The sequence below is a fragment of the Sander vitreus genome, chromosome 13 (genome assembly GCF_031162955.1).
Source record: "Sander vitreus isolate 19-12246 chromosome 13, sanVit1, whole genome shotgun sequence".
Lineage (NCBI taxonomy): Eukaryota > Metazoa > Chordata > Actinopteri > Perciformes > Percidae > Sander > Sander vitreus.
The window spans coordinates 12,136,512-12,161,539 of record NC_135867.1 but is presented as its reverse complement, the minus strand read 5'-3'; the positions used below and the strand labels follow the sequence as shown (position 1 = coordinate 12,161,539).

At 41.5% G+C, this 25,028-nt stretch overlaps 2 protein-coding genes across 10 annotated transcripts in view; both read left to right on the top strand.

The window, feature by feature from the left end:
• LOC144527897 (EH domain-binding protein 1-like protein 1) overlaps positions 1-7,117 on the top strand; it is a 28,411-nt gene extending 21,294 nt beyond the window's left edge. For 6 of the 7 annotated variants that reach the window (XM_078266221.1, XM_078266223.1, XM_078266225.1 and 3 more), the window contains 12 exons: positions 675-921; positions 1,082-1,230; positions 1,646-1,694; positions 1,840-2,164; positions 3,194-3,264; positions 3,405-3,441; positions 3,573-3,625; positions 4,043-4,163; positions 4,304-4,403; positions 4,492-4,565; positions 5,844-5,958; positions 6,062-7,117. In XM_078266221.1, the coding sequence (XP_078122347.1) occupies positions 675-921; positions 1,082-1,230; positions 1,646-1,694; positions 1,840-2,164; positions 3,194-3,264; positions 3,405-3,441; positions 3,573-3,625; positions 4,043-4,163; positions 4,304-4,403; positions 4,492-4,565; positions 5,844-5,958; positions 6,062-6,149 (1,429 nt within the window). In that variant the 3' untranslated portion in view covers positions 6,150-7,117. The remainder of the gene's footprint in view (positions 1-674; positions 922-1,081; positions 1,231-1,645; positions 1,695-1,839; positions 2,165-3,193; positions 3,265-3,404; positions 3,442-3,572; positions 3,626-4,042; positions 4,164-4,303; positions 4,404-4,491; positions 4,566-5,843; positions 5,959-6,061) is intronic. The other variant, XM_078266222.1, reaches the window with a different exon arrangement.
• A 1,985-nt stretch (positions 7,118-9,102) lies between these two features.
• On the top strand, positions 9,103-23,873 carry LOC144527832 (CAAX prenyl protease 2-like). Of its 3 annotated transcripts, XM_078266113.1 has the most exons (6): positions 9,103-9,162; positions 11,928-12,006; positions 12,109-12,276; positions 12,376-12,447; positions 12,573-12,635; positions 12,713-13,033. In XM_078266113.1, the coding sequence occupies exons 1-6, from the start codon at positions 9,103-9,105 to the stop codon at positions 12,931-12,933; spliced, it is 663 nt and encodes a 220-aa protein (XP_078122239.1). In that variant the 3' UTR covers positions 12,934-13,033. The 3 variants fall into 3 exon arrangements, with proteins under 3 accessions (XP_078122239.1, XP_078122238.1, XP_078122237.1); XM_078266112.1 differs by lacking the exons at positions 9,103-9,162; positions 11,928-12,006; positions 12,713-13,033 and adding an exon at positions 21,896-23,873 and having other exon boundaries at positions 12,236-12,447; XM_078266111.1 differs by lacking the exons at positions 9,103-9,162; positions 11,928-12,006; positions 12,109-12,276; ... (1 more) ...; positions 12,573-12,635; positions 12,713-13,033 and adding exons at positions 19,266-20,291; positions 21,896-23,873.
• Positions 23,874-25,028: the final 1,155 nt, after the last annotated feature.

Genomic DNA, 25,028 nt, shown 5'->3' with positions numbered 1-25,028 from the left:
AGGCAGAAGAGCCACCGGCCATTGAGCCTGGGCAAAATAAAGAAGGAGAGGAGGATGTGTAAGTCAGCATGGGGTGTCACCTGTGCTGCTCTAGAAAATGACATGCCACTAAAGCCTAAATCCTTTTTTATTTTCATCATGTCAGTCTGGACTGTGGTAGTGGGCTGACTGACTAAACGACATGGCTAAAAAAAGTAGCAACACAGATTAGAAGGCAAAATGTTTCCTTTTTAAACTTTCAAAAGACGTAAAACCGCTCTGGCAATATGTGTGTTGCCAGCTGAGTGCATGGAGGTTCTGTGTAGTTTCAAGCACTGCTGCTGTGTATGATGTGTTTTTGAACTGAATACCCAAAGCATAGGAAAATGCCCAACATAGACAAGTGTTTGGTGAATCTGCTTTGTTCTGAGGTGATGAAAAATTGGCCAAACAGCATAGACCTGTGTTGAGGAAACCGTGCTGAAAAATTATCTTGCTCCCATTCTCTTGAATGCTGTATTTTCCCTGTCATGCCCTCTAACATCAAGTCTGTGCTGCTGTCTGTCGTGTCAGCATCGTGCATGACTCTCGCTCAGGTCTACAAATCACTGCTTGACGATTTCCATTGTTTCACTAAACAAAGTCTGTCTTCCATCACATCACTTTTCTATTGTTTATGTCCTGTCTCTTCTTAGGCTAAAAGGCCATGCGACCGACCTCCCTGATGGTGGAGAGAATAAACCGGCATCACAGCTTGGAGACACCTCCAGCACACACACCAGTGAAAAAAGCACTGACACACACATCACTCCTCCCCACCACTGTGAGATAACCACATCTCGACTTCCTACTTTACCAGAAGAAGAAACCACTGACCTTAAGCCCCCTTATACGGCTCCAATGGTCAGAGAGGAGGCAGACGGGAAAGACAATGCAGCTGAGGTAAATATACACAATACTGATGTGAACATACTGTAAACTCTGGCATGCTTTTTAAATCACACACAAATAAGCACACACACACACACACACACACACACACACACACACAACAAAAACTGAATTTCTTTCTCTTTATCCCTTCCTCCTCTGCCTTGTCCAGGGCCTGGTGAACTCCAGCCAGTCGCTGCTGCAGTGGTGTCAGGACATCACCAACGGGTACCGGGGGGTAAAGGTCACCAACTTCAGCACGTCGTGGAGAAATGGCCTTGCTTTCTGTGCTATCCTACATCACTTCCATCCGGACAAAATGTACATCATACAAGCAACAGCACCTTTTTCTCAGCTTTAGAGCTAAGATTGTCATGTTAACAATATCAGCTCAGTACCTAAACCATTCATTTAGAGCTGAAACAATTAGTTGATTAATCGATTGTTAAAAAATGAATTGGCAACTGGGAAAATCTGATTCCTTTGTCCATTCTATATAATTGTATATTGATTCTTTTTGGTTTTTGGGGTGTGGTTTGGACAAAATAAATTAATTCTGGACAATTTTAATGGGCATTTCTCACTTTTCCCTGTTATTTTTTTTAATCAAGAAAATAACAAGCCCATTAAGCGATAATGGAAATCATTTTTTGTTTCAGCACTACATTAATTTGAATGTTGTAAATCTGCTGTAGGTACGTTCTCATTATATTATTTCCTGGTTTTGTCCTATTAGAGATTTTGACAAGTTGGATTCTCATGACATCAAGCTCAACAACAAGAAGGTAAAGACGTGGCTCTTGTTATCATATTCTCAATTGTATATTCAACTCTTTAGTGCCATCAGAAGTGTTGATAGTTTACTGTTTAACAGATATTTCTCTTTGTTTCTCTTCATTTATGATGTCTGTCCTCTTCTGACAACATCAGGCGTTTGACGGTTTTGAGGCGCTGGGCATCTCTCGCCTGTTGGAGCCGTCCGATATGGTTCTTCTGTCCGTCCCCGACAGGCTCATAGTCATGACCTACCTCAGCCAGATCCGCTCACACTTCACTAACCAGGAGCTGAGCGTGCTGCAGATAGAGCACAACAGCAGTCAGTCCAGCTACGGTCTCACCCTCTCTGGTCCCGGTCCCACTAATGTCGACGCTGCCGCTTTCTGCATGGCCAGACTGAACGAAGGAGTGAACCTAGAGGAAGGAGGGAGCAGCACGTTGGTCGTCCCACCACCGAGGACCAAACGACTGCTTAAAGGTATCAGCCTCTATTCCACCTTTAAACATTTCAACTTTCTTATACTTCAGCTATTATTTTATACCGTGATTCATCTGTTTTAAAGGCTGATTTGTTCAATGTTGTGGATCTTTTAGTGGGTTCATCAAAACAAATTGTGCAGTCAAACCCACTTAAGATTCCAGTCCTTATCCAAAGGTATTTTTTGCATGGATTCCATTGGAATGTGAAAAGAAGAGACATAAGAGAAAAGAGACAAGAAAAGGAAAGGGGAAACATTAAAAAATAGTAAGTAGAAAGTGTGTCTCCAGGGAACTTAGGAATGTGAAGTAGCACAGTTTGAACAAAGGAGACGAGAAGGAGGAGGGATAAACAAATCATTAAATCAAGTTCACAGCAACTCAATTAAGATTCTAGTACGTTTCCCAAGGATACCAAATATGTCCTGCTGAAGTTACATTATATGTCATTTAGCTGACGCTTTTATCCAAAGCAACTTACAATTGCTGTATATGTCAGAGGTTGCATGCCTCTGGAGCAACTAGGGGTTAAGTGTCTTGGTCAGGGACACATTGGTTGATGTATCACAGTGGGAATCAAATTCAGGTCTCCCACACCAAAGGCATGTGTCACATCCACTGCGCCATCACCACTCCATTTGATGCAAATGTGTATAAAATGAGATATGAGGCCCTACATGAACAGGGGTTTCTGTCAGTGCTCTTGTCACTGGTTTGAAGCAGGTTACATTTAGTCTACCAATCAGGATTGAGCAAAATAATTGAACCAAAATAGGACTACAGTTTTGGGATTGTTTGCTTATGTTGCCAGGCGACCATCCATCAAATCAGATCACACCACACCACACCCACACAGTCCTGATTTACTCTAAATAAATAACGCCTAATTATTTTAAATTGATTATTATGATTGTTGCTTACTTAAGTAAGTAAGTACTTATTTACTTACTAAAAATGAAAGGTTACTCAGGAAATTGTGTCATTAGATTCAAGAATCCAACTTCTGATAGTTGTTCTCATCTGCTTTTAGTGGACGAGTCAATAAACCCAGTCCCAGCTCCACGGTCCGTTAACAAAACAGCCAAATCTGGACTTGCTCAGGTAACACTTTCTGTCATTTGTTGGCTTTAATGTTTAAACTGTAATGTAATTTTCTAAAACATTAATTAAAAAAAGCATTTCAAATTATATTTTTACCTGGAGAAAGTAGTTTCATATAGTTTCATGTTTTTCTTGTCCAGGATGAAGACCCAAAGACAGGAATCACTAATAATACAGGTGGGTACCTGAAGCCTTTCAGAAACAATACTCTGCCATTTTAAATATTTATTCAACTTCCCATCTTCATTTCTTTCTCTTCTTTTTCTTTTACACCTTGATTTGGCCAATGTGTGTGTCCCTGTGTGCAGAGTTGCAGAGTGAAGCTAAGACCCAGCCTCCCAAACAAGAAGAGGAAACAATGGTCAGTAATGGCTTTCTCACTTAACGTTTTCGCTTCTTTACTTCCTCTTTTCTTTATTTTTAACTCTCACTGTCAGATCACATCAAATGAACATCATTAACATGACGGATGGCTGCAAGAAAGAACAAATAATATTTGCTTTTACCTTGTACAAAAGCTGCTCAATTGTATTCCATCCTTTTGGCTGCTCTCTAATCTTTTGACCCTCTTCTTCTACTTGTTTTCTTGTTTCCCCGAACTCCCTTTCCTTTGATCTCCTTTCCCCGTTTTTCCTCTCTTTGTGTCTGTCATCGTCTTGTGTATGTTCATGTATGATTTTGTGTGTTTGCATATGTGTGTGTGTGTGTGTGTGTGTGTGTGTGTGTGTGTGTGTGTGTGTGTGTGTGTGTGTGTGTGTGTAATGGGGCTTGTGGTCAGTGTCTGCAGGACACCAGCCAGTATGTGCTGAGTGAGCTGGCAGCGTTGGAGACAGAGCAGAAGCACATTGACAGCAGAGCTGCTGTGGTTGAGAGAAGACTGCGGAGCCTCATGGAAACAGGTGAACACACCCACACAAAAATGATCATCAGCAAGTAATAAACAGGAAGTACTTAGGGAGCAGGAGTGAATGGTGTAGGTTTTCTCATATATCCATATCCAGTTGTATACAAACTGCCCTTTGTGTTTCTGTTTATAAAGGAAGTGACCGTGATGAAGAGGAGAGACTGATTCAGGAGTGGTTCACGCTGGTGAACAAGAAGAACGCTCTGATACGCAGACAGGACAACCTGGAGCTACTGTAAGGCCTCTCACACACAAACAGTACACACATGTATACGTACACATACACTTCTTTTAATTGTTCTGATTATTTACTGTGTCTACAGACAAGAGGAGCAGGATCTGGAGAGGAGGTTTGAGCTTCTGAACAGGGAACTACGGGTCATGATGGCTATAGAAGGTAAGTGACCAACTCAGATTGAAGAAGTTATCAGATCATGTACTTATCTCCTGTTCACCACCAGCACCAGAAGAAGAGCTGGATGTTAAGTCTCGTGCTCAACAGCACGTGACGTGAACTGTACATGGTTATATGCAGTGCTCGAATTACGTGGGAGCCAGAGGGAGCCGAGCTCCCATAGAGTGAGGACTGGCTCCCATGAAAGCAACAAAGTCAAAAATCTGAGGGGGTCTCTCATATCTGAAGGTGTCTGCCATATGTGGCATTGTAATTTAATCTTAAACAACGCTCATTATCCATCCCTGTGCGGTCTCTTACCATTAAAGACGTTCAATTAAAATATAAAATATAGGCTACTACGGGACGTAGACCTGAGGCTACCCTACGCTCATGAACGCAGCATGACTGCACTTCATCACCACACCACTAGGCTATGTGAGCAAACCGCATAGGCTACGATCGATTTGACAGCACTCGCAAGTCCGAAGAAGTCACCTTGCTTTTAGCTTAATGTGCTTTTGAGGTAAATTCCACCAATACATCTTAAATAAATAAATCTGTATCCTCTGCCATTCAGAGCTCCGGAAAAGTTCCCAGATATTTTTGAAACACCTGTCAGCAATACAATGCAATCTCTGATGGCGGAATATTCAGTGAATAGACTTCCCGACAACATCTCAGTGCAAATTCCAAAATTGTTCGTCTATTTATTTCCACGGTTCAACACACGAGACGACTGAACACCCAGGTGTTGTTATCACTACGTGTACATTATAAGACTAGAACATAGTTTGGCTGTGCAATGGCTTTATTCATTTCTGCCAGTTAGTGCATTTTCCCTGTGTATAAGTTAAAGACTACATGCATTATTGTGTTTGACACTGAGGATATCTGACACGGTCTGGTTTAAATGAGTTACGTTTTATTTCATTGTGAAATTGGGAATGACACTAAACGATTTAGTCTATTTCTTTGTATTGCGAAATCTAAATGAAATATGGACTATTACAATAATATGTTGAAATTAATTAAAAGGACTCCATTTCTGTAAAAAAAAAAAAAACTCTGTCTGTTGTGTGCGTGTGTCAAGATAATAGCCTAGGCCTACCGTGCGCATATACTGCGCAAAAGCGCCACTTGCGCCTAGGCTATTTAATTGTATGTGCAGGGTGTGCCAACTTTGTTTTATGAGATCGAGAGACCCCCTTAAAGACAAAAAGATAATTCGAGCACTGGTTATATGACCTGTTATGTAAAGTTCTGCTGTTTTCCCTGCAGACTGGCAGAAGTCGTCCACTCAGCAGCAGAGGGAGCAGCTGCTCCTCCAAGAGCTGGTGTCTTTGGTCAACCAGCGGGACGAGATCATCAGAGACATCGATGCCAAGGAGAGAGGGTAAGTGTATGTGTGTATATACGTGTATGTGTATGTATGTATGTGTGTATGTAGTTCAGTGATATGTATTATTTGTATTCCTAATATGTGTTTGTGTTTGCAGGGCAATGGAGGAGGATGAGCGTCTGGAGCGCGGTCTGGAGATGAGGAGGCAAAAATATAGCAACAAAGACAAATGTGTCCTACAGTGAGAACAGCTTTTACTACTGCGACTCTGAAGTCCCCATAGATGATTATTTATTTGATCTTTTAGGACTTTTGTGGCTCCATGTTTCTCTGTTTTTTTAGTGCCTTTATGACAAACTGTGTTTTCTTTGAAAGTGTTTTCTTGAAAATGAATATCTGTTCATGTCAAAGTTTCAGTCTGTCTTAAGTATTATTTTGATTCTGTTCGCATATTTTTATTTATTTAAATAATGTGTCAGATTGTTATTCATCATTTGCACATGTGTTTTGCGTGTTTGTGTGTGTGTGTTTGAATACTGGCTTTTTATTATTATAATGAATAGGTTCCCCTCGTGAAGACAAGAGCTTGTCAGAATCTGTTGGATTAAAACCAAAATGTGCCTTGTCTTTTCTGTTGTTTGTGGTGATATTTGTGTTACATTGCTATTTCAGATTTGTCCACCATGAAAGTGAAAAATATTTGGTTGTAGCATGCCAAGACATATTAGATATAAAAACAACACGTGTGACAAGTCATGAGCTGGACTCAAACTCACAATATTAGGAGTGCAGGTTACATGTTTTCAACTTAAGGATGACCCCCAACACCACATTTTTATAAACCCTAAAAGCATTTCCACTAATTGCAATATTGATTTTTGCTTTCGTTTTTAGATGTTAGGTGTTGAAAATGATAAGGAGTTAAGAAACCTTGTGTGCACACAGACCCTGAATGCCTTAAATCACATATAACGTGTATAGATGTGATGTAAATGCCTGCTGTTTCCTGACTTCTGTGTCTTTTGACTACTGTATGCATGCTGTTTCACTGTTTGAGGTGTACTGATAAAGTGGTACTCTGCTACACATTACAACTGTATACCTATCACACACTGTATACCTGATGTTGCTGTCTATATTTATGAGGTGAAGACATAATGAATGATATTGATAAATATGTTGAAGAAACATTACAATATTGGTTGGTTGCTTACATTTTTGTATTTGGGATTTTTTTTGTATTGGACACAACATGAAACTATGGAATATAATGCAATCTGATACAATGTTCCTGCAACAAACACGTTTTGTGAAGCGTATGTTAATAATTGTAACCAACAATTAGTTTGCACTAGATTGCAGTGTAAGGAAAGAAATCCTGCTATTTATGATAATTAAAACATTAAAATATATCAAGTTAAACATAACCTTTTTTAAATCATGCTATAAATGTTTTTGAAAAACAAAATTGAAGGTAGGTTACCCACTCAGGATAAACTTACCCAGTGGAAAATTTAGTTTTTAAATGTGATCTACTATAAAATCAAATCATAACTAGTTGCATGTAATCTATGATATTAGATAGGATGTAGTTTACAGGTCTTCTTGTGTCCACTCCTTATAGCTTGCATGTGTGAAGAGAACCTTTGCAATTACAGTCAGTGTGTGTGTGTGTGTGTGTGTGTTTACATGCTCACCTGCACGTCTCCTCCCTGTAGAGTATTAGAGCTAATCAGCTTGACTCTGCAGCACAGATCTCCACCTCATTGGGATCTGCTAATCTGAAATGATGGGACTAAACCGGACCAATTAGTCAGCTGTAGCTCACTTGAGGAACCTCCTGAAGATCGGATAACAAACCCTCAGTTCTGTCATGCTGGAACCAGAACATGGCCCTATGCAGGTGGAGCACACCCATACAAGGTGTTGGGTGTGTGTGCTGAGTTGCCTTCTGCTCGCCTGTCAGTATGTTGGCAGTTTGTACGTCTGGAGAAGCAGCTTACCCAGGTATACAACTCACCAGCACACTTTTGTTACGGTGCTGTTCGAGTGGAACTTGTCTATGAGTGTGTGTGTGTGTGTGTGTGTGTGTGTGTGTGTGTGTGTGTGTGTGTGTGTGTGCAGGGACCATCCCAGAATGATAAAGCGTCGCTGTGCCAGTGTGCTGCTGGTCTCTGCACTGTCACCTGCAGTGGTGAAAGCATGGATGCACTGGGCTGATGTCAGGGTGAGTACACGTGAACAGAACAGGCCATTCTCTGCATCTGACTTTCATCTCTTCAATTCCCCAGTCAGCCAAAGTAAAGTAAACCGCAATAAACAAACCACTGAGAATTGTGTTCTGTCAACACACTACTGATCTGATCTAGTTTGTGCCACAGCGATGAACCTTGGTAACTTAAGTAGCCTACAAATTTTAGGCACTTTACTTGAGTATCTCATTATACTACATGTTATACTCCACTATAATTTGAGGGAAGTATCATTCTTTTTACTTTACTTCATTTATTTGACATCTTTAGTTATCACTTACCTTATAGATTAGGATTGTACATACAATACAATGAGGGTAGAATAAATAAACACCTCATGTATAATACAGTTCAACAGCAACTCAAACCTCATCTTCCAAAATGGCCAAACAGTTGAATCAACACCTCTCTAAAACAGTTTTAATAAAATCTAAACATTATAATCTTCATTGAGGTAGGATTTATAGCAGGACTGTTGTGAATGTATACTGCATTATTTTTAGCAAGGTGTACCTAATAAACTGGAAACTAAGGTATATACGCTTATTATAATAATGCCCAAACCAATACAGCAAAAGTACAGTAGCGCTAGAGGCATTCATTACTAATTATTAAATGTAGTTCTTCAATGTGCTTTATACAACCATCATCCATCCTCCAGGGAAAGCAACCGTTATATTTCACAAGGAGGTCAAAGGTCAGTCAAGCTGAAAGGGATTCAGTGACTTTCTTAAAGAAGTTTCACAGAGGGGACTGAATCCTTATCATCCAGGTTAAGGACAAGTGAGGATAGTGTCCTCACTCCTGGGGTCATGGGACATAAGGGGTTTTGTGAGGTTAAGCCCGTAGGTCATAATGGCTTAACTTTAAAATCGCTTCAGGCTACAATCTATGTTTCTAAAGCTATATTCTGCCCCTCCAGGTTGATGCATCTGTGTTGGAGTTGATGGGAGTTCGTTTGGATGGTCTGGTTCCTGCAGCCATACTGCCACTACTACTAACCATGGTTCGTCAGGGAGTCTCAGATGTTTCTGTCCCTACCAACCTTTTATAGAGTTTTACTTACAAGATATATTTACTTACAAGAATTACACTATATGCAACTTGAGCACATGTTCATAGTTGATTTCATTATAGGTTGCACAGGGCTTGGTTAATATATTGCATTGAGAAGTCTTTTTTTGTAATCAAAGTTGTTATTGTTTTTCCATGTGAGAAACACACCACATTTAACAACATGTAACAGCACAAAATACACACTATACAGCAATCTGGGCAAGAGAGACAGAAAAACAACAACAAAAATTCACAATTAAAACACATACACATAAATAATGTACAAGAAAAAAAACAAGAAGAAAAAAGAAAATAAGATGGGGGGCAGGGGGGGGGGGGGTGTTCGGAGATCGAATTAGGCTTGATAATAATATTAATTATGGGGCACTAGTCAGTTCAAATTGAATAAAATGCAGGAAATGAGACCAGACCTGGTAGAATGTACCCCTACCATCATTCAGTCTTGCAATAAGATCTTCAAATGAGGCTGTGTCTGTCATTAACTTCAGCCAGTTTGTAAAACTAGGCCTTACTTGGCTTTTCCAGTGTCGTACTGCAGTGATTAACCCAGCTAGTGTCAGAGCGGACTCCGCTTTAGAAATCTCTGGTGGCAAAAGGGACCTATCTCCAAGTAGACACAGCTGGGGAGACTCTTGCAATGGTGTGGCTAACCGATCGACAATAGTTTTAATGATTTGTTTCCAAAATGGAAAGACCAGGGGGAAATCCCACAAAAGATGGAGGTAGGAGCCTGTGACATTCATACACTTCCAACACAGATTGTCCTTCCTTAATCTAAGCTAGTGAATGTGTGTGGTCAGTGTGGTGATGGCTTGTGGAAAGAAGCTGTTCCTGAGATTGTCACTATCAAGTGAGATTTTAAGACTAGTTAAACCGCTCCTGAGCTGTAAATATTTCCAGAAGTCTGCTTTATCCAATAGAACTTTTGTTTGAGTTCTTCAAATGACTTGAACAGGCCATCAACATACAAGTCACTAATCCTATTGATGCTTTTATTCAGCCAGGTGGTCCATACAAAAGGTTCCCTTCCTACTTTGATTGAGGGGTTGGATTTGGATGCCTCTTCTTAAAAGCTTGTGACAAAGCCTCAATAGTCCCAAATGGAGACACCAGTTCCCTCTCTATATCCAACCAACTCAGAGCTGAACTCTCACCACACCAGTGCTTAGCAATTTTAAATATCTCAAAAGCTGTTCTAATAGCTCCACATTAGGCAAAGCCAACCCTCCCTTGTTTCTGGTTGTATATAGCTTTTCAAGCTTTATACCTGACTTCTTGCCATTCCACAGGAAGTCTCTAATTATGTTATTGTACTGCTTAAAAAAAGATTCTGGGACAGTCAATGGCACCATCATGGATATGTAATTCACCTGTGGAGCAAATATCATTTTAATAGTGTCTGATCAACCTTAGTTTATGGGGAAAAGTCCCCATAAACTAAGGTTGATCAGTTTCCACTTATCCAGGTTAGCCTTTATAAGCTGAAGCAATGGAAACACCATGTACCATGTCACTGATAGCTGGAGTAAGACGAATCCCATGATACTGCATACCTGAATCTATCCACTTAAATTGAATTGCATTATTTATTGTTGGTAGACAGGTTCTAGACACTGGCATTACTTCAGACTTATGCCAATTAATCTTGTAACCTGATATTTCAGAGAAGGTTCCCATAATCTCTAAGAGCCTGGGAGCTGAGGAGACAGGATCTACAGACAGCCAGAGGATGTCGTCTGTATAAGGAAACAGTTTATGCTCCCTTCTTCCCGCTCTTACCCCCGTATGCTTGTGTCTGATCTGTTTGCCATTGCAAGTGGCTCAAGAAATAAAATAAACAATAGAGGCGAGAGAGGGTCTCCTTGTTTTGCGCCTCTTGATATATTGAAAAAAGATGAAACTACCCCATTGGTCAACACTGATGCCTTTGGTTCTGCATATATCAACTGAATCTATTTGATGAATCCTGGTCCACACCCTAAGGTCTCCAAAACATATATCAAAAACCGCCACTCCACCCTGTCAAAGGCCTTTTCTGCATCTAAAGAGAAGGCAGCAACAGGTTCATCAGCCTCTCTGTTTTGCCACATAAGGTGGAGTAGACGTCTCAAATTGTCAGAGGAAGACCTTCCCTTTACAAAACCCACCTGATCTGGGTCTATAATATAAGGAATAATCTTTTCGAGCCACGTAGCCAGAACTTTAGTGAGAATTTTATAGTCTACATTAGCCAGACTAATGGGCCGGTAGCTAGCCGGAACTAGAGAATGCATTGAGAAGTCTTAAATACAATTCAGGATCTGAGGAAAAATAAAGAACTGAATAAAGCTAAATATTCAGTATTTCCGTTAAACAACATTCACCCTTTAAAACTACTTTTACTACCATATTTTTTGCTTGCTAGACGTAAAGTCAACCTGAGAACCTATAATGTTAAGTTACTCTCTGGATCCTGTGGCTCAGAACATTTTATTTATGCTGCACTTAAGCAGTTTTGATATTTCAGATATTCAATTTCCATTCCCTATACGATTCAGCATGGCTTTACAACCTACATTTAATTCCCATGTGCATGTTTAAACCACATATTAAAAAAAATGTGCCCTGTAGTCTCTAGATCCTCTTCTTTAATCTTTTTTTTTTATATACTTTCACTGGATGTAATAAACAATTCTTCTTTATTCTAAACATCAGGTATTTTACCTTGGACCCCTGGTTCATTCTGCGATAGACAACCCCGAAGGCTTCAATGGGGAACTGCAGTCTGCACTAGGTGAGTTAAACTGTGTGTCTACTAAATATTATGTCGGGTTTGGGGAGTTTTATGTGTGTGTTTGCATGCATTTGATGTCATCGTAAGACTTTATTTTCCCAGATGTTCAGTCATGGAGGTTGTGTGTAGGTGATGCAGTGTGGCTCAGGAACCAGGTGGTGGCACCAGTGACGGAGGAGCTGGTGTTCAGAGGGGCCATGCTGCCCATGCTGGTGTCCTGCACTGGACCCACAGCTGCCATCTTTATGGCTCCGCTGTTCTTCGGTGTTGGTATGACAACTAGATTTTCAGGCTGTAAACAATCAACATTTTTTATTTTTTTATTGTATCAAAGCTTTCTCCTACTGCTACTTTACGGTGTCATTCTAGCCCATTTCCACCATATCGCAGAGCAACGCCGCCTCCACAAGGACAGTATGAGTGTCATCCTCTCAGTGTCAGGTCAGTTGGCTTACCAAGTTCTCCTCAAATAAAACTAATTGTAATAATGCAAGCAAATTAATTCATAATCTGTAATATTCCTATAGTTTGACATGTTCCAAACATTCTGTGCTGTTCTGTTGCAGTGATACAGTTCTTGTACACAACTGTGTTTGGTGCCTTCACGGCCTTTATATTCATGAGAACTGGTAAGAGATGAACAGCACATTGCCTTGCTAACATACTGACCTACACACCTCATTAAATCTATACACTCTTTCTTTAGGCCATGTTGTGGGTCCAATTTTGTGCCATTCATTCTGTAACAGTCAAGGGCTGCCTGACATCAGCTCTGCCCTGCAACACCCTCAACGATCAGCTCTACTCTTTTCATATCTGATGGGGGTGCTGCTTTTTTTGGTGCTACTCTTCCCGCTGACAGACCCCTTCCTCTATGGTTCCATACCCATCTGCAGCCTGGCTGTACCTGCAGCATCTGTATGCTAGATTAAATTAAATTAAATGCCTGCTCTTAACACTTTTTTTGTTTTTACAATGGATTTCATTTTGTGTCAGGTTTTCAAATAAAAAAGTGTTTTTATATAGAGTGTGTGCATAGTAGGTATGTGTGGGTGGATGTGTTCATGAGAAGAGAATGATTCTAGCACGTCAGACATTTCCTGCATGGTTGAAAATATGCCCTACTGTAATGAAACACAACACCAGTACAGCTTTCCCTGGCTGAGAGAGAGAAAATGTGTGTGGCAGAGAAAAACAGATGAACTGTGCGAGTGAATGAGTGAAAAGGGAAGGCTTTGGAGGAGACAGCAGTAGAGAAAGACACATATGCAGACAGAGAGAGGCAGACAGACAGAAACATAGACACAGAGGCCAACAAACACTCAGAAGGAACCAAAGTGGAGAGAGACAGCTATGTAAAGTCACATTGTTAGGACAAATAAGGCTATAAAAGACAGGCTTGTGAGAAAGAACTGTTACAGCCAGAAGCAACACAAGCAATGCCAACAGACATTAAGTTAAGAGAAGAGAAAAATAAAGGCAAACAGCAAAGGAAAGATGGAGGGGGAGTATGGGGGAAACGTTAGTGTGTCCCCAAGGAAATTAAGAATGGAGTAGCAGAAAGTTGGGGAGATGAGAGGAGAGTGTTAGGACAGAGAAGTGAAAGGTTGGGTCAGGCGATTAAGATTTATGAGACTGTTGTGCTAATTATAAAAACTTGGTTTACAACCTAAACCAGAGAAAGTACATTCACATACCTCTGTAGATCTCAGAGCTCTAGATTATACTTATTCACAATGTATTTAATTTCACTTCATTTCCCTGCGTTTGATGCACCCAGACACATTTTAATTTCAGCTGTATTTTGTATAGTAGGAATGACAGATTCAAAGAAATCCTTCACTTTCTTGTTGAGAGTTAGATAAGAAGATCGATGCCACTCTCAGTACAGTATGTAGCTGGAACCAGCAGCTGGTTCTGCCCAAAAGTAAAAGAATCTGTCTACCAGCACCTTTGAAGCTCAGTTTGTTGTATCTCCTTTGTTGAATCCATACAAAAAACAAAATGATAACGCGTTGTTTTATGGGGGCCAACCAGCGGAGACTCCAGGAAGTTACTGGTATAACGTAATATAACTCGTTAAGAGCTATAACCTGTTGAGGTTCTGGGAGGCACCTTTAGGTTACCTACTGACAGAGCCAGGCTAGCTGTTTCCCTTCTTTATGCTAACTGGCTGGAGTGAGCTGAATTTGAGCAGTGAGTGTGTAACAGCACCAATTCCCCATAACTTCTTACCTCTTGTCACAAACTTGGTTTAATATTCTGTTCATTGCTGTGAAATGTTGGAAAGGTTTAAGATCTTGTTTTATTCAACAAAAGACTGCTGACTTCTCATCCTGCTGCCTCTCTGCTTCGCTTTCATACATTTCAACTCAGTCATACTTGGGATCTTTCCAGTAGAAATACAACTAAGTCTTCAGCTGCTGGCCGCTGACAGTTTTGGGGGGCTTTTTGCAAGAAGCTACCTATTTATCTCCCTCTGTGTTTTTTCCCAGAGAATTACACTGAGATTAAATGTAACAACCTCAGATTTTGGCAGCCACCTTCTGAGTCTGCAATGTGACTGGACGCTGCCTAACTGTTGGGAATGTGAAATGAAGACAGCAGAAGAAATAGAGAGCAAAGAAGAAAAAGGCTAAGTTATTCAACTTCCCTTGCACATACAGTAACTGGTCTGCAGAAGATTTTAACATTGTGGTTAGGGAATGATTTACCTTCTTTTGCTATTGCTGAGTCAGTCAGTTTACAATTTCTCTGCAATTTCTTTCAGAATAGCTGTTTTTTTTGTGAGGCGCACGTTGAAAATTGCGGTCAGGTCACATTAGGGATGTGGGGGAGATGGGGTACAAAATGTTACACAGTTGAATATTTTCATGACCTGAGAGAATAGCAGGAAATGGTGCAGAGAGAAGTCAGACGTGTGGTGGGTTATCTCAAAGGACCTCTACATCCGTCCTCTGTCTGTTTCTGTTGCTCTGACCCTTTGTGTCATGTCCCTTTCTTGTGGAGTCGTAATCCTTTCTCCCCACTGTTAATGCATTTACCATTACACACACAAATGGCTCCGTCTCTGGAGAAATATGACTGCATCATGAAAGACACTACAAAGATGTGTGTGTGTGTGTGTGTGTGTGTGTGTGTGTGTGTGTGTGTGTGTGTGTGTGTGTGTGCGTGTGTGTGTGTGTACGTACGTGGTCGTGTCTATGGAAAAGATGAGCCTATCATCTGGTAAAGGAATAATCTGTGAGGAATTATGCTCTCCCAGTGCTCTCTCCATCTCTCTTTGTGCCTCTTAGCAGTTTTAAAACCTTAACACTTTTCTGGGGATTTTTCTGTTTGTGCTATAGGCTTATTTATACATGTGTGATTCTTTATGTGTAGCAATCTCCAATTGCAGTCCAGACAATCATGCATTTGTGTCACCCGAGCCTTCGCTGCTTCTCCAAAGCAAAACATTGTTTATGGACAGATACAAGCTCAGTCACTGCAGTTTCCATTAGTGTCCATGTTTGTTTTAAACTTGTCATATGACTTCTGGTAATTCAGTAGCAGCTGTTCAATGATTTTTTTTCCATTCTCCAGTTTTTTTTGCCAGTTTAAATAATGCAATGCAAGAATCCTTGTAAATGAGAATGACTTACGTCTTGTTCTAAGTAGGTAAATGAAGACACAAATCAGATTTTCCAAACCCTTCCCGTACCCAGTTGGTTGCCAGTTGACAATCCGAAAATCTTAAATTGTTCTACTGGAGCTGCTCATTGGATAATAGGAGGAGGCTGTGTTCGTACGGGGCAGCTCCAAGGTGTGCACATGAGTGAAACTGAGCATGAAGGAATGAGGACATGGCTGAAAAGCATGCTCAGTAAACTATTCCCAGGTTAAATAAAGGTTAATACAGGTCGCCTGGCATGTAGACACTAGCTGCGATGCAGGGTTACCAACCAGCTTTACAGCTGCCTCAAAATGTGTCCAAACTCCTTTAGCTGATGGTTCAAGTAACTATAGACTTCAAGTGGCAGAGAATTATTCCTTCTGGATTAATCCATTCGACAGCGACCCCAGTCTGCTCAGATATTTGTGGTGAAGATTTGTTGACAGTCTGGGTCTGGATGGAGGGCATTCATGTCTGCTATGAAAGATGAAACATATGGACCTTGTAGAAGAAGTGGATAAAAGTATCGTCTTTTTCCTCCACTCCACAGAAATCACCAGGAATGCCTACACTCCATTATTTTACCACAAGGCCGCAGCTAATCGTTTCAGTGTGTGTGTGTGTGTGTGTGTGTGTGTGTGTGTGTATGTGTGTGTGTGTGTGTGTGTGACATAAGACACCAGCGGTTGGGAAAAATGAACAACTGACGTGTCCTGCTGTATTTGAAATGGCACAAACGGTTCAATAGGCCTGGATGGTGCGAGTCTAATACTCCACTGACCCAAGACAGCAAGAGCAAGGAAAAAGTGTTTCCTTTGACATCAGTGTGAAGGCTTGGTGACTATGGGACCAGCGGCAGTCCTTTTTATTTAGTCGAAAGTTAGGCTGTTTACATCCACAAACTCTCATATAGAAACAGAATATAAGAACATAAATATATTTTCCATATATGCAATGTTAATATTTTGACAAACAATATATATATAGCAAAGTATTTGGAATGTTTTGTGTCTGTCTGAAAAGTGCACTGCTATATATTTAAATGGTTATTGCATCTCCCCATTCTCTATGACAGGCGGCTTTTCATCCCGCCGTTGAGTGTGGCCGTGGTTGGACGACACGTTGTACGAGATGTTGTACGAACTGGTTCTTTTCAAGCATAACCCAGCCTTTAGTCTTAAATACATGTCACATGTTATCAATCCAGATACCAGAGCTTTAGCGGCTACAAAAGAACATCAAATCAAAAACAGCTATTTCGCTGCTAAAAATATTAGATTAATATAGAATTAGTGGTTGAGGGGAAATGGAGAGGCTTTGGAGCTGGAAGGTATAGTTCAGCTGTTTGAAGCTAGAAGCTGAGAATATATCAGTGCCAGTAATGATATGTGCAAGACTGGCTAGGTGTCAAGGAGGTAGACAGTAGGCTGTGACCTAGGAGGCGGGGAATATAACAGATCTGTATGTTCCATTAGAGGTCTTTGGGTTGGAAGATAGAGTAGCTTGGAGGTACTGCTAGGAGATTCATGTGAAAGAGGGGAATTGAGAGTATGGAAAGGAGAAGTTTAGTCTGCTCTATCAATTACATTTCTGGAATGTGTCTCTGGGGGTGTGGCAGTCTGAGCAGGAGGAGGGGTCAACCAGGCTGAATGATAGAATAAACAGACCAAGAGTGGGAGGTTTGGGGTAAAAGCTGGGGTTCTTGGGGGAGAGATTGCTGACTTGGGAGCCCAAATAATGAGACTAATAGAAGCAGCAAGGAGAAGATAAGAAAAAGGAGGAGAGCAAGAGGATACAAGAAAAGAGAGGAGGGACGAGGGGGGTGAAAGAATAATAAGGAAAAGGAGAGAAAGACAGAGGAGAAAGGAGGATGGGGGGAGTCCAAGAAAAAGAAAATCAGAGGATAACAGGCAGACGATAAGGGATGGGGCGGAGGAAAAAGAGGTGGGGGAACAAGACCAAAAGGCTCTTTAGGTTCTCCAGGATCCTGAGGTTTTATGGTTGTTCTCAATTTAGTTCTGATGATTGTTACATAACTTGAAGAGACTACTGAATAGTTTGAATGTATATATTATGTGTGCCAAAACCAACACGTCACCGCCAGCCGACGCATCTGGTGTACACAGAGAGAACACAGGGCCGGACACACATCGACTGTGTCTAATAACTGATTCAACTACACATGACTTTTCCATCTCATCATCCTGTGTTAAAACGCTACAGCGGCATATGATAATGACATCAAGCTGTACTAAATTGTGTTGTGGCAGGTCACACTTTCCACAGAGAAAAACGTGATGAGCATTTATGTGAAGGACTATTGTTTGCCCAGGCACTTTTCCACTTATGTTGCTGGGATTGTTTAACAATTGAGCTTGTTTGTGTGTGGTAGACCTTAATTTACAGTCTTTCGTCTAGTTGTTTGTCTATGGCAACTTTAAATTTGTAACATCCAGATCAGGGCTTGAACCATCAGACTCACAGCTATTGCCTTCATTTAATATTCTTTAACTTTGCATGCAGCATAGCTACAAAGTAGAAAACGAAAAAGATCATATTTGTCTTGGAAAATCCGAACTCAGCCTTTGACTTTGTACCAGGCGTACTATTCATGGTGGACGGCTCATGTGATGGCAGTGGATGTACCACCAGCCTACACTCCTGCTCCCCAGCTACTGAGAGGTCAGGTTGATGCACATCTGGCATTTCCTGTTTCCTTTTCCTCCATATGCCCCTGAGTGGTAGCCACAGACACACACACACACACACACACACACACACACACACACACACACACACACACACACACACACACACACACACACACACACAAACTAAAGAACACTTATGAATATGCTTTGACGTCTGTGCCCATGCAAAGTTATTGTATAACAGCATACAAATGAATTCACTCACTCACACACATAGACCAACAGGTATTCCTGTTCCATATTCAAATGTTTCCATTGGACTGTAAAAACATCCAGCTGGTATGGACTTGGTAGAAAATGACAAGAAGTGGTGGTGGCTGAAAAAAGAGAAAATAAAGTGAAGAGTGGGGAAGATTAAGAAAGAATGAGATAAAGAGAAATTAATATTGAGACAAAAAATATGAGAGGCAGACAGAGAACAGGAGAATCAGGCAGAAAGTGGAAGAGAAAAAAAGAAGAGGAAAAGAAGAAGCAGAAGAAGAAGAAGAAGAAGAAGAAGAAGAAGAAGAAGGGGGAGACTATCTCTGCATCTCACAGAGCTGACAAACACTTTCCAGTCCTGTGAATGCGGTGCAGCATGCACAACTTGAAGGCTGAGTGTGTGTGCTTATATGAGAAAGCATGCGCGTGTCTAAAGCCATAGGCAAGATGGGGGGACAGAATGGTGCCGTATGGTTTTCATAACTCTCTGAGGGTCCCCCCTGCACGCACACACACACACACACACACACACACACACACACACACACACACACACACACACACACACACACACACACACACCAACCCGTCAACCACTCCTGAAACATTTTACCAGCCCCCTCTTCCAAAAAACACACAATTCTTTTTCCTCTACGTAGCCGCCCCCCCCCCTTTCCACCCTCCCCCATCTTTCTCTCTTTCTGACGTTCAGTCAGAAAGCCAACTTTGCAGAGTCAAGAAAGCCCCGGCAGGATCAGATACAGCAGAGGGTTTCTGTCACTGAAATTCATCACATTCATATATGGACTCTATTTAACTCTTTTGGACTCAGTTGAAAGGCAGATTGCTCCATTGAATTATTTTGAACCCTGGACTCTACTGGTACTTCACTGGACTTTATTTTGGACTCTACTGGACTCAACTGGACTTTCCAGGGGATTCCACTGGACTGCACTGGTTTCTATTAGATTCATATAGGATCTGTTCAAATCTTCTTTACTGTGGCAGCAGCGCTGATAGTTTGCTGATGAATGGCATTTGACCCATTCTGCACTGTAGGGGTATTTGTCTAAGGGTTTGGGCAATCCAATGTCAGTTTTGGATGTGTCTGCCTCAGATTACTTTGAGTAAAAGGTCAATTAAACCAGATTATTTATTCAAATACATTAACAGGATAGGAAAAAAAAGTCTTGGGTCAGGTTTGTTTGACTAGGATATATAAAATAATTATTTTCCTTCATCAGGTTATTTATTGGGGTACTCATTTGAATGTTGGCCTAGTTTAAACCTCTCGTCTTGGTGGAGGATGCAAAAGACCACCAGAAGCAGTAGCAGCTGCAGCAGCATGAGTCTCCTGTGTGTCCTGTGGCTGCTGATGGTCTGTCTGGCTCCTGGAAGCCAAGGCCAGAGGCTGAGGGAGACGGAGGCTGAGCCGCCAGCAGCCAGCGTTCAGCTAGCGGAGAGAGATGCCCTCTGCCATCAGGAGGGATGCTACGCTGTCTTCCTCCAGAAGAGAACCTTTAGGGAGGCTGGGCGGAGCTGCCGGGAGCGAGGTGGGACCCTGGCAACGATGCATACCCAAGAGGCAGCGGGTGTGGTCCATGAGTTGCTGTCGGCCATCGAGGGGACCAGGTCAAGGCTTCGTCTCTGGATCGGGCTGCACAGACCGCCACGCCAGTGTTCATCCATCCGACCACTCAGAGGATTCGTCTGGGTCACAGGCAAAATCTCCCCTTTTTGACTTTTGACCCTTCAGTGTTCCTAATAGTGACCTTCATCACCATATTAGCAATTAGACAAAACTGCCCCAAGATAGGGAAAAGTGCATAATGGTAATGTTTTCTTACAATTAAGCATTCAAGTTCCAAGTTTTAGTTCCGGTTTTTGACTGTGATCTAATGGAAAAACTTGTCAGTACAACTGAGGCAAAATCTGTTCAAAAATAATTTAGTTAATCAGCTACTTGATTAAATTGGTTCTTGCAGTGTTTGTAGCCTAGCATGTTCAAAACCAAATAAACCAATGCTAGATTAGAATGAGGCCTTTTGTTATCATATTCATTTTAGTTTACCTGTTATACAACATTAGACTTCCCTAAACTTGATTCAGCATTTACAACCGTTAGGCCTATTTCAATATTAATACTTCCACACATGCAGTTGTATCAAGAGCTTATGAATAGATTATGGTATTAAACCATTGTGCTGGCCCCCAACCCCAACCTCTCTGTCAGACTTTGGTACCGAGGCCAGACTCCAGAGCTCCACACTGCCTGGTTATTACATTAGCTACTTTTGTTTCACAGAGACGGAACTGGCCTAATACTTTCTGTTGCACACCCCTTGACAGGAGAAGTTCAATCCCTTTTTGACCTTACTGCTACCCCTCAACCTGATTTAGTCATTAGTCACATAGTCAAACCCACTTACTCAAAGAGTCTGCCTTGGTCTTAAATTAGAACAGACATTGTTTTTTTAAGAGTTATGTGGCCAGCTTAGTTGTTTTTTCTCTCCATCTGCCCTGATTTAAAGGGTTGCTTTACCCAAATTGCTAAAATGTTTTCTCACTTATTCCTGGTGGTATCTATAGCAATGCGAACAGTTTTGGTTTTATTTAACCAGGGTTTGATATTGAGAATTCTTCCTGTGCCCCAATACAATGAATGTTAATGAACATTTGTTTGTGGTGCTCACAGCATTGAAAAAATACATTAATTAAAGGGCAATTCATCTGTAAAACTACAACCCAGATATTCTAATGTGGCATTGCATTGAGTTTTATTTAGAAGCTGATACAGCTGTAGCATATTATAGTGCATGTAGTGCATGTGTATATATATATATATATATATATATATATAAACAAGCTTTCTAAACATACATTACTACTACCTGATATGAGCCAGCTGCTAAAAGGCAAATCTCACCTTTCATTTCATTTGAATTCTATTGCAACAAAATAGAGATATAAGAGGTGTTTCCAATATCTGACTTTGGAGACTGCTGGTGGTGGTATTTAAAAAGACACTGTGGCAGGCAGCAATGCAGTCTGCTAGACCCCACCCACCCCTCACTGAGCCTAGAAAGAATGACAATGACATAACACATAGACTGCACCAATTTGTGTTTTACACATGGATACTAAACTCTACACATGGCAGCTTTAATCATGATCCTAAGGATTAACATTTTAAATGTGTCAGATGATCTGAAAAAGCAAATTATACTAGAAGAGTAATTGCAGAAAGTTTGAAATAAAAGATGGAAACTAAAAAGAGGAATTTTCTACTTTTAATGACCTGGTCCTTGTCTTTATTTTCCGACAGGAGACCAGGATGGCCAGTTCACCAACTGGCTCCGTGAAGACACCCCTGGGACTTGTGCGGCCCCTCGCTGTGTGGCCATGACTGTCCACACTTCTGAGAGCGCGCGTGAGAGCAGTGACAATTTCCGGTGGGTCGATGGCTCCTGTGCACTGCCGTTAGATGGATACGTTTGCCAGTACAACTACAAAGGAATGTGTTCACCACTGGAGGATGAGGGTAGTGGTCCAGCTGTTTACTCCACCCCATTTCACCTTGTCAGCACACTGCTGACCCATGTGCCCTATGGGTCTGTAGCTGCTCTTCCCTGCCCTGCAGATGGCTCAGACCCAGATGCTCGTGCTGAGCAGACAGTCCTGTGCATGGTGAGAGACGACGAGACAGTGGGCTGGTCCAGGGATGCCCCACTCTGCTCGACCAGTGCAGCGCCACCGAACCAGGACTGGTGTAACGGAGACCATGGCTGTGAGCAGTACTGTCAGAACACAGACACAGACTATTACTGTTACTGCTCTGAAGGCTTTACAATAGATGAGGACGGGTACAGCTGCAAGCCCGATCCCCTGAGCAAAACTGACCCCCCTGAATTATCCGCTGACTCCGCTGGTCCCACTGACCAGCCCCACATCAAAGAGGTCTGTGTGGAGATGGGGTGTGAGTACGACTGTTTGGAGACAATGCGGGGCATCCGCTGCACATGCCCCCCTGGCTACCAAATGGGTCCAGATGGCCTAAGATGTTCTGATGTAGACGAATGTCAACAGCAACCATGCCCACAACTCTGTGTCAACATCCCAGGCACCTTCCACTGCACCTGCCACTCTGGGTACCAGCAAGATGATGAGGGAGAGTGTGTGGACATCGATGAGTGCCTCGATGAGGGCAGTTGCGAAGGCACTTGTGAAAACACAGTGGGGTCCTTCACATGCCAGTGTAACCCTGGGTACAAGTCAAGCAGTGGAGGAGAGTGTATAGATATAGACGAGTGTGTGGGGGAGTCGCCCTGCCAGCAGCAGTGCCTCAACTATATGGGAGGGTACCAGTGTTACTGTGACAATGGCTATGACCTGCAGTCTGATAGGCTTACCTGCCAACCTTCGCCTGATGATGAAGAATATTCCACTCTGACCCCTGACCCCAGTGACTCCGCTCACATACTTGACTTGGACCCAGACCATGATATTCCCTGGTCCACCTCATTCACCCCAGACCCAAACTTTGAAGCTGACACTAATTTTGATGATGACTGGCTGACAGAAGCCCCTGAAGTACTCTCCCCTGACATGGATCATGGGTCAGACAATCACCTGAACCAGTGGGATGCCCTATCACCTAAGCGATATCAGACAGCCCCATCCCCGACTCAAAAAGACAACACAGGCAATGAAATTAATAATGAGGCTGAAACTAAGACAGAAGATACAGAAGCTGATGGGGTGGGAGCTGCAACTGCAAACGGCTCAGCCACTGGAACTAGGGAGGGGGAGGGATCTAAGGTGGATGGTACAGAGAATGTCAGCGGCACAGCAGAGGCAGAGGATGGATCTGCTGCAGGTAAAAGGAAGCATGATAAGAGCTGGCTAATGGTGGCCCTGCTGGTGCCTCTGTGTGTGTTCCTTGTAGTCATGCTCGCTCTGGGGATTGTCTACTGCACCAGCTGTGCTGTGGACAAGAGCCTGAGCTTTTCAAACTGCTATCGCTGGATACTCCCTACAACACCTCCCGACAGGAGGAATGTCAAAACCCAAGCATGAACCCTAAAATACACAAACACACACACAGATGTGTTAAGGCTCAGATGTCTGTCATTTCTCTTGTGGTGCAGAGCTGGTTACTAAACCTACCAATTTGTATAAAGTGCAGCTAACTGGTTCTCCCATTCATCGAAGAAAACCTAATACTTTCTGTTGCACACCCCTTGTAAATAATTCACTTTCTCGTCATGTTTTTAGAATTCAATAAAACCAATAAACTGATGAAATACTGTGTGGTTTGTAAGCCTATCTAGGTTATAGTAGAAAACAATGTCTAATCAAGGTGATGGACAAATGAAAGTGTGAAAGGAATGTGTGGTTATGTGGTTTATGGCTCCATGATGTGTGGAAAAACAAATTAACTGCTAGGAGGGGGGAAGGAAAAAGAATGAAAAAAAGGGGGGAAAGGGGGGAAGAGAAGAAAAAAAGAGAGGAAAAATGAGAAATCGCTGGTTCAATCCCCGATTGGAACATGTCTCAATTAACGCAAACTCTTACAAAGTGCTATGAATTTATCAAATTTCGCTTAAAAACATTTACAAATATGATTGTTACGAATAATAATGGTTTGTATTGATAATAATAATAATAATAATAATATGCGAAAAGAAGGAGAAAATGCAGATTAAATTATGTTATAAATTAATTTTAATTAAATACTGATTGGGCCAATAAGGTGCACACTCTCGCCAGGATTTGCACCTGGAATCTTCCACCCAAAGGATGGATGTGTTACTATTACACCACAAGAGTTGTATCTAAAGAACACAAACACCTCCAATAAAGAGGTGTATGTGTGTGTGTTAACATAAACATAGATAAATATAACAAAGATAACACAAACACTTTGAATAGAAATAACACAATGTATGGGCTTGTAATGGAACATCAAAGTGCAGCACAATTATAAAAACAACTATATACATATGGCTTAACGTTAACGTTATCTCAGTCGTTACGTTACCCTTTCAACATTGTTTCCCACGTTAATCTAAAGGATCTAGCAAAACCTACTGTCTCATAGACTTAAATATTCATTAAAATTATATATCATAACGTTAGCCTTTTTGGATGATTTGAAGTCTACTATTGTCATAACATGTACTTACCGTAGAATGATACCTGAGCTTAGGTGTTGAAATTAATCAAATAATCGATGCATTGAATCGTGAACATGGACGATGCTGCATCGATAATCGGCCAGGCCATAATCGATTATTTCTGTTTACAATTTAATGTAGGCCTATCAACATTTCTGTTTATATATTCTGTTATGTTTTGCACATTCAGGAAGTGCCATGTGCTCAGTGCTGTAGTTTTCTGTATCCAATTTATTTAGTATTAGAGCACTACAGAATGTTTTGTTTTTGAAGCTTGAAAAG

Bases quoted from the DNA above. Each gene is read 5' to 3' on its own strand.
- LOC144527832 (XM_078266111.1), top strand. From the start codon at position 19,877: ATGCAAAAGACCACCAGAAGCAGTAGCAGCTGCAGCAGCATGAGTCTC. The intron at 20,292-21,895 runs GCAAAATCTCCC...ATTTTCCGACAG, and splicing joins AGGATTCGTCTGGGTCACAG to GAGACCAGGATGGCCAGTTC.